Raw genomic sequence first — 18,112 nt, 5'->3', positions numbered from 1 at the left:
TTTCAGACACATTTTTTATTTTTATTTTTTTCTAAACAGTAAACTACATAGAATTATCCTGATAATGTGCACAAAATTAAAGATTTAAGTATAAATAAAAAGGTATACACATAAACTGCCTTTTTACAATTTGCAGTTTATGTTTACATTCAGAGCACTGTGTATGAATCATACAAGGAGAATTTTACTCTCTTTTACTCCAATAATCATCCACCTCTGATATCCTATGACATGGACTAGCTAGAGACTAGTGTTCTCGAGTACTCAAAACAGAATAAAGTTTAGGAAAAATTTCAATAAATACAGATAATTAAATCTGAAAATTATTCTTGTCCAAAATATACATAAGTGATTTTCTTACCTTCAAATACTCTGAAAGCTTTCTTGCAGCTTGGTAGAGGCCATTTAGCAGAATTTGATTTTTGAAAACTTTCTTGTAACTTCAAATATTCCGTAGGGAAAAAAGACTTGGTAGAGTTGTTCAATTCTACAATAATTAATGGAAAAGAATGTTTGCATATAATTTGCATATGGCTATACTGCAAAACATAATGCCTTATCTACTATACAACACATTTTCGGATTAGAACACCTCTTAAAGATTTTTAAAATTCAATAAAAATAATCTTTTCCAGATGTAGCAAGAACAAGTCTTAAACATGCTCTTTTGATTTGATTCCTCAGAACTAAAGCATTTAGAAAAGATGATGTCAAATGCTAACAAAATGAAGTACATTATAAATCAGGCTATTTAATTTACAAGCCTATGATGACCTCTATGAACAAAACAACATCTATCAGTCTGACTGTGGAATTAATTCTCAGTTCATGTCGTTTTTTGTTTTAACACTGTCACTCAATAGAGAGGGGAAAAGTCTTACAATTATTTTGAAGTATTTTTTTTATACAGTGGATTAACTGGCTTTAAGAAGGTGTTCATAGAATGATGAATGATAGATTGCAGGATTTGATAATAACCTATAAATTGCAAGAACTCATTAGCTCCTCTGGATATAATTTGGACAGCTACTCAAAACTGGGAAAATTAACCTGTCCATAGCAATACAACAATGGCAAACAGAGCTTAGTAGTAACTATATTTTCCTACCACAGAAAAGAATTGATTTGATGGTAACAGGCAGAGTAGCCTAGTTAGCAGTTAGCGTTGGAAACTCCAAAACCCCCAGTTTTGCTTCTCCCTTCTAATCGTCACAGCTCCAGATAAATACTAATAATGTCAGCTGCTACTGCAATTTCTTGTATACTTCAAAAAGAAAGAAAAGACCCTTCACAGACCTTTGAATAGGCTTATGTATTATTACTTTACTTGTTTCATTGCAATTTTACATACGTTTTCAATTATCTGGATTTTATGAAAGGGACAAATCTTTTTCTCAAACAAATCTGAGAAAATTCACTTTATATAAACAGGCTCCAGAAAGAAAAAAAAAATTGCAAATGCTCTTTGGTTGCAGTATCTTTTTCTGTGTAACAGGAAGATGTTAAAAAAAATATGCTGGCCTCATTCTAAAAAACTATTGGGTGCTTTTTTGTATTTCACCATGTCAGAATGCAGGTGGAAGTAGTCTACAAAAGACATACAAAGCACAGAAATCCCCAAATCCTTTTGTCTCATGTGAGAACAACACTATTACACCAATAACCCTCTGTCAAGTGAATGGAAACAGCTATTTTTTCTCCTAAATGTAAATGGAACAAATTTTGTATTTTTCACTCATGTTTTTTAAGTTTTATAGAAGAACTTCACATGCTACTGAACATATTTTGATTAAGTACTATTCGTGTTCAGAAAATAGCCTCTTGCCTCTGACAGTATCAACAGAGAGTATTTTAGTTTTAGTTTCCTTCTACAGGCCTAAAAATTGACTCAGCTCTTTCAGCTTTATTGTTCAAATTTAAACACTGAATCCTCTGCTGAGGCATTGAATTCCTGTTTTTTTTTTTTTTTTTACTTTCTTTCCTGAAGAAAAGGTAGATGGGAGAAGGGAAGAAGGGCTTTCAAGAGTCTACAAGAAGGATAGGAAGTTCACTCTCAAGGTAACCAATAGAAAAGACTCACTTGATATGGGCAATAGGACAGAATAAGTATCCTTATTGGATCATGTTTTGACATATCCTTTGTGGATAGTTGATCTGTTTGCCTTCATCATTTTTGAGATGTTATGTGTATCCTTCTATTGTAGTTAGGTTCAGTTTGCAAAACTGTACAAACTAAAAAGTTATCTTCTTAAATGTTTTGTTTTTGAGATATCCTTGTGAAATAAAATGCAATTATACAAAAGGAACATTGCAGAAAGCATACAGAATAAATTAATGAGGGAAATGAGACATCCAGGCTGTAGCTATTAGAGAAGTAAATATAGAATACTAGCAATTCTGCTTCCTTAGCTACCCAAACCTATAACAACAGTGACTTTTGCATAACTTTTAAAAGGATTAATAAACCTCCTGAGTTAAAAAAAAAATTCACTACTTCTTATATTGGTCCAGCATCATCCATCTTCCCTAATGTGTTGATTTTATTAATTTAAGGATAAATTAAGGATTAATTTCAGGACATAGTTAAGGATATGGTATCATCATAGTGCGTGATGTTGGTAGTAGGGTGATGGTTGAACCAGATGATCTTGAAGGTCTTTTCTAATCTCGATGACTTTATGATCATCAATATTTCTTGGTTGACTTAAAAGCAGCCTGACGTGTTAGGCACTGGGAAATTACAAAATATTTTTTTTAGTATATAGTTAATACTAAACACATCTCATATACTGTTATTACTACTTACATTAGACTCTCTCTGTATAACACTGTATTTACACTTCAGCTGCATAAATCCATTTCCTCAATAAGACTAAATAACTTTTACATATTTTGACAGAATGGGTTAGGTTGGAAGTCACATCTTGAGATCAACTAGTCCAACCCAACTGCTCAAGCAGGGTCAGCTACAGCAGGTTGCCCAGGTGTGTCCAGTTGGGTTTTGATTCTTCAGGTGGAGTTTCCACAAAGTCTCTGAGCAACCTGTTCCAGTGCTTGGTCATCCTCACAGTGGAAAAGTGTTTTCTTGCATTCAGATGCAATTTTATGTGTTTAAGTTTGTGTCCATTGCCTTCTGTCCTGTTGGTGGGCACTACTGAGAAGAGTCTATTGGTCTCTGCTTTGCTCCCTCCCATCAGGTATTTATACACATTGTACATTAAGAACTCACAGACTATAAATAATCCTGAAATATTTCACTTAAACAAAAATACCTCAAAGATGTTTAAAAGTTTTCCAGATACATTTTAGCAAGTGTCCATTTCCCTCTTTGCACTCTCCCAGTAATATTTTACTGCAACAGCTCTGTTAAATAGCTTTTCTTTACTTAAAATCCCCTCAATAACTATAAACAATTATCTATTGGTGAAACACACTTTATCTCTAAATCAATTCCAAAGGAGCATCAAACATTAAGCAAATGAAATGAAATCAGCCTGAAACCTCTGAACACCAGCTAGGCATTTTCTTTACTCATGTTCTTCTCTGCTGCAGTGCTGGCTTAGTCAGTCCTTATCCATGGCCACCACCAACTCGCCAGTGAACCATCTTGTGGCAACTAGTTCAGCTGAAAAAATGCCTCCTTCCCATCCAAATAACTTTTTTTTTTTCCTTTTTAGTCCAGACAGTTCCTCAAACTCATCTGTCATAAAATTATATAAAATTGTGCCTGTGCAGTGGAGGAGTCTGTGTACAACCAGAAATACAAGCTGGGCAGCTCTGCAGATCCATGGAAAATCTCTCTTTAATCTACATCCCCAACCTGTCATCATCACAGCACTCACTCAGTTTAAATAGAATAGCTGCATGATCTCTGAAGCACACAAAAATAAACATTTCTGCATAGCTGAGTTATTTCCATCATTTTGTGACCAGTATATGCACCGTTTTAAGTGCTGTGAAGGGCCTAGCTCCAGTCATCACTCATATCATAGTGGAATTTTATTGTAGTGGAATTTTATCCATATGGATATCAATATCAATTCATAAATTTTATGAATTTACTTTTTATAGTTCCAGGTATAAAAGAGTGACTCATGCTATTCTAGGTAAACCACCTATGGCACTCTCTCCTATTCCTATATAGTTTCTGACATCAAAAAACACTTACTGACCATGTTTTCCTACTGCTTAAAGTCAGGAACACTAGAGATGAGGGTGGAAGAGGCCAGGAAAGAAGAATTTAAAAATAAGATTAGTTAGCAGAATTCTATAGTACTGCCAACCTTATTTTCAATTATAGCTGAATTAAAGTCACAAACCCAAAAGGTTTATTTTTTGCTAATTAAGTTAGCCATTTAAAAAATGCTATTCTGGTGAGATATTTTGAGAAAATGTATGTTTATAATGCTTGGAATTTGTAATTATTTAGCAAGAGAAAACCAAAAAATACAAAATATCAGAACCTCACTTCAAATGTCAAAAAGTTTTAAAATACATTCTCAGAATAGTTTCTTACAACTTAAGAAAGCTTGTGTGGCACAGCTCTAGAAAGAATCCTAGCAAATAATTCCTCACAATGGATAACAAGACTAAATTTTAATCTCTATGGATTCTGGACATACTTGTTGTACATTATTATTTCTTTGGACAAGAAACTAATTTTATGACTGTATTTGGTCAGCTTGGATTTACTATACTTTTAACTACATATTTATTCAGACCAGAAATACAGGAATGAAAAGCTAGAAAAATTTGTCTATATTATAAAAACTTTAATTTTTATACCTGCTTGGAAAAAGACTCTGGCTATTGTAGTACGACATAGTGGACATGGAGTGCTGGCTGGATTGTCTTTGGCAAGCATCCTTAAACAAGGTTCACAAAAGATGTGGTGGCATGGATAGCACATGTAAGGATTGAAATAAACATCCAGGCATACAGCACAGAGATAGCTTTCTTTATCTCCTCTGAGTTCAGGCTCATCTTCTGTATGCAGGTTATCATTTGCAGTCTGCAAGAAGAAAAAGAAAAAGAAAAAATCTCTTTACAGCTCATAACTATTTTGGATAAAACAATATGTAGGAAGGTGTTTTTAAATAACACGTTAAGAAGTCAGTACACACTGGTGATATTAATTTTTAATACAGGTTACTTTTAATGAGATGATGAAACATACAGGTTAGAGAGGAGTGCCACAACAGGCATGGGAAGGAGAACAAATATCATATGAGACAGTAAAAGAAAGAAATAACAAAACCAAAAAGGTTGATTAAAATGGTACTCTGGTCACATTTCTTAAAATAAACTTTACAATTTCTTTGTAACTTTGTTACCAAAATAACTGGTTACTTTCCTATGAAATGCAGAAGATAATAACAATCCCTTAAAATAACCTGTGGGTTGTTCTTCCTTTGAAAGGTCATTAGTGAAATACATGTTTCAGCATGAATAATGATTCACAATTTGATACAAGCCACAACTTTATTACTATAATGCAGAACCTTAGCCTTAAAGTAGACAGTCTAGGAAATCCTAACACTTTTGGAAAGTGCTTGATTTTGCCAGCATGTATGCTTTAAATTTCCTTGCACTGATATATTTGTAGGAGGATATAGCTGGACTTCCTGTATAGTGTTCATGCCATACGAACATAAGAATCTGGATATATTACCAGGTTCCTGCCTTGCTGCTGTAGGATGACTAAAACTTTCCATGCAATCTGAAGATTTTATATGAAAAGCAGCTAGTGTTCTTGGCGTAAAGAAAAAAGTATTCTTTTCATCTCTAAGAGAGCCACACAAGACACATTGGCCTTGCTGTAGTTCCTCTATCCCTGCTCTGTTTCACAGCTAAAAATCAGAACCCAACATATACCAAAATCCAAGAGACTCACCAGTTAACAACCAAGAAAGAGGAGGGCGTCAGACACTGCTGAGTGACAAACCCTTCCCTTATGCCCCTTGTTCTGAACTCCCAATCCTTGCCTAATGATCCTAATTTAAGCGTCTTATTTCTAAGCTCTTTAGTAGTATCAGTGACTTCTGGCAGGCTCCAGCATCCATACTTAATGCCTCTTGCTCAACCTGCTCTGTATATACCTCCTTGCTAGCCCTGCATGAGTCCTTACATGTTGACATTAAGCATATCTCATGATGCATTTCTACCCCATAAATACTACTTGTGCTAGAGCAGCTGCTTGATTTGCATATAATTTGCATGACTACCTGTGGAAGATATATGAATTGTATGTATGTTATGCAGGACATTTTTGACACTTGTAGGCTATGGCAGACAATGACTGCCTGATGCTGGTATACCAAACATTAATTATAATGTTACTCTGTGCCTACTGTAGAGATGGAAGTCTCTACATCTGTTTCAGGGATGATTACATTTCTAGCATCCTGGCTTGGATTTCTGTTGTCTCTTGTTAGTATTAGTCTGCTGCTGCCTGGGATACTAAACACTGCAAATAATGAATAAACCCTAATATGATAGGTATGGAATGCATTTAAAAACACAGAGCAGAAATATCTTTCCAGAATTTACTATTTCTGTATCAACACTTGTCCCACCAGTCTATCTCAGCCCAGGTATCACACTTTCGTTGCCAAAAGGGCTTAGAGATTCTGGCCTGCTGTGACTCAGGTGCATGCAGACAGCTTGGGTTTAGCACTGCATCCAAACATAAGCTCTTGTGCACCCCAGATTGTCAACACCTATGTGGCTCTTGTAGCACTTACCTCAGCAGTTATTACTCCAGCTCAGTTTTCTCCATGCCAGATCTGAGATAAGTCCAGAAAGCTTCAGTGTGTACAGAAATTTACTGCAGAGACACCTAGCTTGTCCTGACACAGTCAGTGTAGTCTGCCTGGGACTAGGAGCTTGTAGCTCCATGCTGCAGGAAAGCAACCATGTAATTTTTTGGGGCAAGCTTGCCCTGGAAAGAGTGTTAGAGCAGCACTGGATTGCAACAAATCAATAATTCTCTTTAATGCACTGTCTCTGCACCTATGGAACAGATAACCCACACCAGCACAGCGTGGTAAAAAGTCACTGGGAGTTGACCTAGGTAACTGTAGAATGAAGGAAGCCTCAAAATCATTTTGGACAAAAAACCAAACCAAACCAAACCAAACCAAAACAAAACAAAAAAAACCCTGCACCCGCACAGAAAGCAAGAAAAGTAGTCAGAGCTTGATACATGACTTCAGCAGAAACAGTGCAACCCTACTACATTGTAACAAAAATTTCCTCTGCCCCCACCACCTGCAACTCAGCCATGTAAGGACAAAATCATAATTAAAAGCTAGCACAAAACCAAAAGATATTGGGTTCAGGCAAGTATTTGCTGACTGGTTTTGATGAGTACTGACTGTAAAGGAAATACCTAATGTTCAAAGAGGAGCTGCCTCTCTTGCTGGCTGCAAGTTAAACATTTTCCGTGAGCCAGTTAAGCAAATGAGGGAGCTAGAGGCAAAATGGCTGAGAACTCAAGAGTAATTGTTAGTTCTGAGGTAGGTTTGTAATCAGGATAAGATGAACATACAGGACAATCTCAGAGCCATTTGCAATTAGAAGGCAGATCAAAATTATTCTAATGTGCCAACTAGACTCCAGTTACGAGTAATTTGATTAGTGGATCAGAGAAAGACCTATCATTTCTACAGCTTTGCACCCCTCCTTAAAAGACCTATCTGTGCACACTTCATCATTTAGTACTACAAAGTACTACACTAGTACTAGTACACTAGTACACTAGTACTACAAAGCTGATATCAGTGCAATTCCCTTATGCAATAAGATAATGCAAAAGATCTTAAACGGGTATTATTTTTTATCTGCAATTAAGCAGTGCCTGAATATTCCAATCAGAAGCAGAGTTTCAGTGCTTCAGAGCTTTACAAACATAAAACAGACTGTTCCTCTTGAAGAATTATAGTACAGACAAAATTGAGAAAGGCCATGCAGACACTGAGGACGGTGACAGGAGGAAAAGATAGTCCAAAACGAACAGCAAAACCTTGAAAGCAAAGCAAAACTATTACTACTAAGAAATGAAAGAAAGCTGGAGAGTCCTCAAAAGGTTTCATCTTTCCAAGTCACTTGGAAATTGCTAAAACTGACTTTATCACCTGACTGTAATCACTGATATTTCACTGGGTAGATGGCAGAAGGATGTTATCAAAACCAACCAACCAACCAAAAAAACCAACAACAAAAACCCAACACAACAGGGGAACAAAGGATCAACTTTTGCTTGAAAAGTATATGAATAATGTTAACTAACAGAAGGAGTCTAATGTAGTTTGGCCAGACTACATGAAAGTATTTAATTCAGTTTCGCATTCAGAGAGATCACAGGCACCAATGAGTAATATGGCATTTACTGTAAGATTTACCTTACACTATAAGCATGTAAAATACCTCAAAGTAGTGGATGTAGACATTACCATGAAAACTTTCTGTATGTGTACTGCAAGTAAAAAGAAGTTCAGAGTAAGATGTGGGAGTATGATCAGAACAGCACACCTAAGATGTGCACCAAGATGCCAAACTATGAAAAAGCCTTGCCAAAAACTTCATGTTAAACTCACCAATTCAGAATGCTTTCTAAGTTCAAAAATGTCCACAACTAGAGGGTTTGATAACCAAGAAAATACTAGTTCTGTAATTCATAAGATTACCTTGCAAAGATAGCTGCCCTGAAATAAAACTCAGAAAAAATACGTAAAACTGTACTTCATAGAAATATTAAGCCAGCAAAGTTTAATGATCAAAGGTGGATTTTTTTTTTTGAATGGCCCTGAAGTTAAGTAAATATCAGAGAATGTTTGCCATATATTTCACTTTTTAATCAGAAGAATGAAAGCATAAAGGTATGTGTGTATGCAGAACGCAAACATAATTCCAAGTTAATTAGTAGTTGACTTATTATTAGGGCATAATAATTGTACCAATACTTTGCCCTGAAATAAGAGTAGAATATGACAATAAATGCCTCATATGGCTGCATTCTCTAAGTCTTCCAACCAGGTCTTGAAACAGAAGAATGCTGTGGACTCTGCTTTGCAATCTAAATGAAATTGGTGTAAAGGCAGAACCAGGGGTAAGCTGTTCAGCCTTGACATGCCTTTATCAGGCAAGTGCTTTGTAGTGTTGCGTTGCTAATAATGAGAAATAATTTGTATATGGGATGTAATACACAGCATAGTGCTGTGCAATATGGAGGACTAGAGAAACACCTAGCAGTGTAAAGTGCTGACTTGAGTTTTAGAAATGTGCGCTATGAAATAGCTGGGCATTAAACACTGCATGAGATGGTATAGTAAATTGTGTATGAGTGATGGAGAGCCCTGTGGAACAGAGACTGGGAAAATATTACAGGTACATTAATACTGTGTGGCCCATCAAATACATCCAAAAGTTCTTGTGAGTGCTTAAAATGAGAAACATTCTTCATCCTTGCCATAAAACTCTGGAGACCCCATTCCAGACAGCATTCATAATATAATGGTGCTCCACTGGATAATGATCATCTTTTTCAATTATTCCTTACTAAAAGATATTGGCATATATGCTGATCAGAATAGATATTCTCTTAGATGCTACACAGATTGGCTAGGAGGGGAAAAATCTCTTTCTGTTCTTGAACGCTTAATATAAGAGCGGATAAACTTTACTCTCTTTGCAGTCAACACCTTCACTGCTCTTACACTAACAGTACCTCAAACAGCACCTCAAAATTTGAGCAGTGGCGTGGGAGGCTCAAGAATACATAAAGCCACATTTTCACCCTGACAAACCAGGAGGAAGATGTGATTTGCTGCGCATTTGGGTACCTCACATGAAAGGGGGCAGTATGCATATTCTCCTTTGTTATCCTGGAAGCTGCCCCTTGGTAGTCTCTTCCATGCTATTCACAAGCTGTACATAAATGATACAAAAATTGATTCACAGCCCTAAAATAGAAATTAAGCCTTCAGTTATATTATATAGTCAGAACCATACACTACAGGTCTGAAAATTTTGAAAGAATGAATATAGATCCTGTTTTGTAGAGACATGGATCAGGAAGACATAAATACTTCCTGCTTGCTGCTGGAAAAAATCATCAGTGGTTTGAGCCTTATTTCCTACAGAAATGCAGCTTATGAGATTGCCATGTCTATCCATCTGTCAGGTGGTCCCACAACAGCTTTGGAACCCATTAGTCAATTGTAACCAAATCTGACAGGATGGTTGAGAGAATTATATTGGCTTCCTGAAAAATTCATAAAAATTGACAGTTAGATTGAGTAGAGAGACTGAAGTGAGTGCCATCACTTTAAAACTATTAGAGAGTGTCCAAAGGAGGGCAACAAAGATGGTGAAGGGTCTAAAGGGCAAGACCTATAAGAAGCAGCTAGGGTCCCTTGGTTTGCTCAGCCCAGAGCAGAGCAGGCTGAGGGGAGGCCTCATGGTGGCCTGCAGCTCCCTCAAGAGTGGAGTGGAGGGGCTGGAGCTGAGCTCTGCTCTCTGGGGACAGTGACAGGGCCTGAGGGAATGGCATGGAGCTGGGACAGGGGAGGGTCAGGCTGGGTGTTAGGGAAAGGTTCTGCACCCAGAGGGTGGTTGGGCACTGGGGACAGGCTCCCCAGGGCAGTCAGTGGTCACGGCACTGAGCCTGCTGGAATTCCAGAAGCATTTGGACAATGCTCTCAGACATCTGGTTTGATTTTGGAGTGGTGCTGCGTGGAACCAGGAGTTGGACTCTATGATCCTTGTGGGTCCCTTCCAACTCGGGATATTCTATGATTCTACAATCACTATGGGAACGTCTGCAGAACTTGGAAGAGGAAACTGGGGAAAAGTGGAGTACTGTACGAAACTTTAACATCTTTAAATAACAGCTGGGACAGTTAGTGGTAAGGAAAGTAAAGAATGAGAAGAAAATCACAGAATAGGCATAAATATGGTAGTTATATGATAGGAAGAAATAGAAAAGCAGGGTCTACTTACTTGCATAACAACTTCTAGTCGTTTTCTTTTTCTTTCAGGTTAATGATACTGGTAACTACTGATGATAACAGTAGTAATATGTTGTTGGTTTGATCACAAATTATCTAGCCTGATTTCTGCAGACTAAGTTGGTGACTTCTGGAGTTTTACAAGCAAACAGAAAACAAATTCATGTACAATTTTAAACTGCAGTAGAAAAATTCCCAAATCTTTGCTAACTAATCTAGAAGTTTGTCCAAATCAGGCCATAGGGTCCACTGGGCTTTGTATGTCTTTAAGCACTCTGGTTTTGTTGACTGATATGATGAATGCAAAAGGACTTCTTTTCAGGCTTCTGGCAAACCTTGAAACATATAAATCATAATATGGCACTGGCACCAATGCCCATGGATTAAATATTTGTATAAATCAATAATTCACTCTGAACTACCTGCACTCTAAATTTCTCTCTATACAACATTTCAAAAAAATCCAAAAGCAATCTAAAAACTAAAAAGCATAGCAAAGCAACTTAAGCAGCTCTCTGGAGCTACCTACTGCTAGAAGCCATGTCCTCTCTTCAGAACCTCTCTGCTGCACTTGGGTTAGATAAATTGCTCAAGGGAAAAACAACTGAAGGACATTTTCTTCCACAGAGAACTTTTCTTTAAAGAGAACAGTGTATTTATTTTTATTTTGTGTCATTTAGAGGTAGCTTTAGGCAATGGAGTTATTCAACTCCTGTGATGAAGTGCTTTGCAGACCCTAGCTTCTAAGGCTAGGTACTGATGAGACACCTTTTTTGAGTACTTTTACTATATGAGGCTCTAAAGAGACAACAATAAATGAATAAGCAATAAAAATGAAAATTAGAATATTCTGAACAGATATTTGCACTCTAACCTCCAGTTAGCCTCTTCCATGTTCCAGAGAAAATAAATTATGTATCTTCCTTCTTTTCAGAAAAGATATCCTCCTTAACACTCAAATTCCCCTTCCTTTTCTATTTGTTTTTCTGAGGTTATGTTTATTCATGAAGGCTACTACTACACTGACCTGAAAAGATATTTTGACTCTCCATTTCTTTTTTTGCCATGTTCTAGCAGCCTGCCTAATCAAATATGCTTCATTTGATTTGTCTAATCAAATATATGTACACATACTAACTTTATCAATCTCAAATTGTTTCTGTCTTCATCTAATGATGACTACAACAGTAGACTACAAACTTTTCTTAATCATGAATGATCTCAAAAAAAATAAAACACAGGAAAATTAAATTACTTACCCAGTTGAAGTTCACTGAATTATTATGCACAGACCGTGGCTAAGAAACTAAAATTTTTAATGCTTACTATATCCACACTTTATACATCTGCAAATAGATCCATGTCAGTAAGTGTAAGTTTTCACTGAGATTATCATACTCCCGCCCATGATAATAACCAGTCCAGTATTTTGTTACCTGAGTACTTCACCAGTGCAACTCATGAAAGATTGTATGGTTAGCTGAAATTACTTTCTCTAATATGCGTTAACAGTTTTTGTACTTGTTTATTGTGACTGTACTATTGCCAGCCTACTCAGCTATGACAAATTCCTGAAGTTCTGCATAGCATTGTTTGGGCTTGACTGGGTGACTGCCTTTGCACAGGTCACTGGTGAATCTTTAAAAGGTCCAAGTCTGTTAGCCACAAATTAAAACACAAGATGAAAAACTGGATACTGTACAGAAAAGAAATGGGAGATTAAGTAAGGATAGCAGCCTGATGAGCTCTTCCTGGAAAGAAAGTAATATTTGCTATTTAAGAACCCTAACACATGAGCTGGCACTGGTACTGTTTTCCTCTGCTCAGGTGTACAGTATGACACAATTAGGAGCATGGATCAAAGGTGCTGACAGGGCTCTGCAAAGCAACAGCTCTTTGAGAGATTCTCTGAGTTCACTTCTCTCCTCTTGAGTTCAAAGAAGGTCTATTGTGCACCCTGAAATCCAAGTAAGTCTTCTCATATGCTGACCAGGAAACTTGCTATGGTTATAATCTCACTGGTGTTACAGAGATGTGGTATGGAGGTCAAGGGCAGCCTTGGCTGCAGTGAACATGAAATGGTGCTGTTCAGGATCCTGAGGGCATAAAAGATGGAGCATAGCAAGCTTGCTACCCTAGACTTTAGGAGAGCAGACTTAGGCCTCTTGAGGGATCTGCTTGGTAGAGTACCATGGCCCATGAAGAGGGGTCCCAATTAAGCTAGTTAATATTGAAGGATCACCTCCTCCAAGCTCAGGAGTGATGCATCACAACAAAGAAGAAGTCAGCCAAAAATGTCTGGAACCCTGCATGGAAGATCAAGGAGCTCCTGGCCAAACTCAGGCAGAAAAAGATCTACATCAGGTGGAAGCAAGGACAGATAAGCTGGGAGGGATACAGAGAAATTGTACAAGCAGCCAGGGATTAGGTTAGGAAAGCTGAAGCTCTATTAGAATTAAATTTGACCAGGGATGTCAAGGACAACAAGAAAGGCTTCTATAAGTACATCGGTGGTAAAAGGAAGACCAGGGAAATTGTGGCCCTTGCCAGAAGGAAAGAGGAGACCTGGTTACCTGGGATACAGAAATGGCTGAGGTACTCAATGACTTTTTTTGCATTAGTCTTCCCTGACAAGAGCTATGGTAACATAGACCAGGTCCCAGAAGGCAGGAACCAGGAAAATGAAGAACTGCTGTAGGAAAAGATCAGGTTTGAGACCAGCTAGGGAACCTAAAGGTGCACAGGTCCATATGACCTCATGACATGCATCCAAGGGTCCTGAGGGAACTGGTGGATGTAGCTGCTAAGCCACTGTCCATCATATTTGAGAGGTCATGGCAGTCCAGTGAAGTTCGCATTAACTAGAAGAGGGTAAACATAAGCCCCATTTTTAAAAAAGGGAAAAAAGGAAGGCCTAGGGATCCACAGGCCAGTCGGTCTCACGTCTGTGCCTGGCACCCTGGAGCAGATGCCATGGAGCAGATCCTCCAGAAACCTATGCTAAGGAACGTGGAAATAAGGAAGTGATTGTTGACAGGCATCATGGCTTCACTAAGGGCCGATTGCACTCGACAAAACTGGTGGCCTTCTATGATGGGTTTACAGCATTGGTGGTGGATAGGGGAAGAGCTACTGACATCATCTACCTGCACTTGTGCAAAGCATTTGACACTGTCTCACATGATATCCTTTTCTTTAAGTTGGAGAGGTAAGGATTGGTGGGTAAGGAATTGGATGGATGGTCACACTCGAAGTGTAGTGGTCAATGATTCAATGTCCAAATGGAGATAAGTAATGAGTGGTGTTCCACAGGAGTTGGTATTGGGACTGGTGTTATTTTACATCTTTATCAGCGACATGGACAGAGGGATTGAGTGCACCCTCAGCAAATTTGCTGATCATAACAAGCTGTGTGGTGCTGTTGACATGCTGGAAGAAAGGGATGCCATCCTGAGGGACCTTCACAAGTTTGAGAGGTGGCCTGTGCGAACCTCATGAAGTTCAACGAGGTCACATGCAAGGTCCTGCATCTGGGCTAAGGCAATCCCAAGCACAGGTACATGTTGGACAGAAAATGGATTGAGAGCAGCCCTGAAGAGAAGAACTAGAGCATGTTGGTTGATGAGGAGCTCATCTTGAGCCAGCAGCGTATACTTGCAGCCCAGTAAGCCAACTGTAACCTGGGCTGCATCAAAAGAAGCATTGCCAGCAGATCAAGTGAGGCAATTCTTCCCATCTGCTCTGCTCTTGTGAGATCCCGCCTTAAGTAATGTGTTCAGCTCTGGGGCTCCAGGCACAAGAAAGAGGTGGAACTATTAAAATGAGGCCAGAGGAGGGCCACAAAGATGATCAAGGGGCTGGAGCACCTCTCCTATGAAGACAGGCTGAAGGAGTTGGGTTTGTTCAGCCTGGAGAAGAGAAGGCTCTGGAGAGACCTTATAGTGGCCTTCCAGTACCTAAAGTGGGCCTACAGAAAAGTAGGAGAGGGACTCTTAATCAAGGAGTGTAGAGATAAGAGAAGGAGCAATGGCTTTAAAGTAAAATGAGTGAGATTTAGATTAGACTAAGGAAAAAATTCATTACTTGGAGGATGGTGAGGCACTGGCAGTCCCTACTGGCAGTAGGGTTGGAACCAGACAATCTTTAAGGTCCCTTCCAACTCAAACCAGTCTATGATTTTATGAAAATTCTTCTATTATTTATTGAATATCAGGATACCTTCATACCCACAGGATAAATGTGCATATAGAAAACTATTTGAAGAAAATAGCTTGTACCTACCCAAAAGGAGTGTCTTCTCTTATTCCTTACACAAGTTGATTTTAAAGGCTCTCCTGAAATTTAGTACAGGTTGTTACTGAGACCTCTTCTAGAATAAAATAGCTAAGTCTAAGCATCTACAATTTAAAATTGACATTGAAAACCAGAGAGGGCACAATGTATGCATTTAACAGCCTAAAATACACCTTACAACAGAAGGCAAAGGAATTCAACCAACCTGAATTTTTAAAATCTACCATAAGAAGGAATAAATGAGATACCACATCTTATAGATGCAATTAACACCTCAAAGTTAAAATAAACCATAAATTTTAAATGAGAACAGTAATAATTTTAATGAATTATCAACATGTCATTAAACTCTTCTCCACTTACAGGCTTCGTACATGGACTATTTTTTCCAAAACAGCTAAACTCATGGCCTATAAATTGATGGAGTAAGTATAAGACATACTGAGTGCAAAGCTTCTAAGAGGCTGTTTTTCAGTGGATGAACTACAGCCCAGCTGCATTCAGAAGTTAACTAAGAGATAATGGTAGCACTGCAATTAATGTATTAATTCAGCACTCTATGGAACATCAAGCCCATTTACTGCCGTCTAAGTAAGTTCAGTCTGCATTTTTCTTCTCTGGAGAAGCAGTTATCCTCAAAAAATATCAAGGTGATCTGGCAGTATCTTGAAGGATGTTGATATTTTAGAACAGGTCCAGAGGAGGACCACAAAGATGATCAGAGGGCTGGAGCACCTCTCCTATGAAGAAAAGCTGAGAGAGCTGGGACTGTTCAGCCTCAAGAAAAGACGGCTTTCGGGGGACCTCACTGCAGCTTTTCTGTGCTTAAAGGGTTCTTATCAAAAAGATGGAGAGCAACTTTTTGCTGAAGCAGATAACGACAGGACAAGTGGGACTGGTTTTAAACTAAAAGAGGAGAGATTTGGATTAGAGGTTAGGAGGAAATTCTTCACTCAGAGGGTGGTGAGGCACTGTCACATGTCACCCAGAAATGTTGTGGATGCCCCATCCCTGGAGTTGTTCAAAACCTGGTTGAATGAGGCCCTGGGCAACCTGGTCTAGTGGGTGGCATCTCTGCCCATGGCAGAGGGGTTGGAACTAGATAATAAGGTCCCTTCCAACCTGAGTGATTCTATGATTCTGTAATTCTATCTGACTTTCATAGACCTAAAACTATTAGGAAAAAAAACACAAACAAAACCAAACCAAACCAACCAACTAAACAAACAAAAACAACAACAACAAAAAATCCATGGCTGACCCAGAATAAATTTGAAGTTTTAGAGGGTGTATTTATCTATTCTGATTGTTCAAGGAACCATGAAACATGTCATTAAGTCTTACTCTTTCTACCAAAGTAATTAATGAACATTATTTAGACCTTTTAAAAAACTTCAGGTTAGAAATCTGTTTAGAGTTATAGAATCATAATAACCTCAGTAGCTTCTTAATGACAAACATTATGTAATGTTAGTTAAATGACCGTGAATGTGATTTCTTTTAAGTAGAAGGACAATCTGAGGACATGACTAGATTATGTTAAGAGAAATAAATTTATAAAATGGCTTGATACATGAAAAGTTAACCAGTTTGTCTCATTGAAATATTTTTACTTCAGCAGAGAGTTAGTCTTATTAATATCAGGAAATAGAGGATTATTTTATGGAAAAAGTGAAAAAAAAAACACCTCACAAATATAGGTAAAGGAGAAGAAAAGGATGCAATGCCTTCACTTTTTATTCCCGCAAACACCTCACAGAACTAGTAAAGTAATTAATATTTTAATGTATTACTGACTCATACTGTTTTCATCAGGTTGCAACAAGCCGCACAGGACAGAATAACCCTTGTGCTAGATACTGTGCATAGATACAGTATACATATCCCCTTTTTTACCAAGCATCATATATATTTCAGTTGCCTGTTATGATGGATTTGAAATTGTTTACACATCTTTTATTAAGCAGCTTGGATGATCTCTACAGTTCTTTTTATGGAATAATTGAGCTGTTAAGCTTTTGGAATATACATCTACATTGGCAGCTCTAGATATTATTACCCTCTTGGAAATTTTTCCTAGGAGAATCACATTTATTGTTAAAGGAACACCTGCAAACACAGCTTTTATGAAGATCTCTTGAAAATAATAGCAATTACTTCATTCAAAAAGATTTTTTTCTACTAAAATAATTTAATTTCCAAGATGAATTCAGATAGGCCACGGGAATAAATATTACTCAAAGTACTTGAATGACAATCACTTTAATGCTTGAATATTTATACTCACCCCTGAACTAGTAGAGAAGAAATGTGTCATGTTGCAAGTCTATCTTCATTTTTACTTTGATTTTGCATCTAATGAAATACACACATTACCGATTCAGGCATTTAAGCAAAGAGAATAATGTAGGCATTACAGATAAATTGGCAAATGAAGCTTCACAGCAAAAATTAATATGCAGAGAACATCCAGGCACAGCTATTAGTTAGGCTACACCTAACAATAAAGCAAATTTTAATAATAATTCATCATTATAACAGCTAGTATTTCAAACAATAAGGGGGAAAATTAATTCCCAGAGGTCTGCAAAAGCTTCTGTGAATTTCCTAGAGCCTTGATGCAATGAATAAATTACAGATAAAAGGCTGGGCTGGACCTTCTGGTATGAATTCCATGCAGAGAAAACACAGACTTTTTTTTTTTTTTTTTAAAAAAAAAACTTTTTGCAGAATCCCTTTGCACTTTGAAAATTAAAAAGTTACAGAACTGGCAGTAGCACATGTGCTAAACCTACTGTTGAGGTTAACAG

General features: G+C 37.7%; 1 protein-coding gene across 1 annotated transcript in view; it reads right to left on the bottom strand.

The window, feature by feature from the left end:
* The window catches only part of RNF180 (ring finger protein 180), a 143,079-nt gene that overhangs the window by 29,605 nt on the left and 95,362 nt on the right, over positions 1–18,112 (bottom strand). The window contains exons 6-7 of the mRNA XM_035553688.2: positions 4,786–5,011; positions 362–487 (exon numbers count right to left, since the gene is read on the bottom strand). Coding sequence (XP_035409581.2) covers positions 362–487; positions 4,786–5,011 — 352 coding nt within the window. The remainder of the gene's footprint in view (positions 1–361; positions 488–4,785; positions 5,012–18,112) is intronic.

This window comes from Cygnus atratus, chromosome Z (assembly GCF_013377495.2).
Source record: "Cygnus atratus isolate AKBS03 ecotype Queensland, Australia chromosome Z, CAtr_DNAZoo_HiC_assembly, whole genome shotgun sequence".
Classification (NCBI taxonomy): domain Eukaryota; kingdom Metazoa; phylum Chordata; class Aves; order Anseriformes; family Anatidae; genus Cygnus; species Cygnus atratus.
Note: the sequence above shows the minus strand (reverse complement) of the source record. Positions and strands in the feature narration are given on the sequence as shown.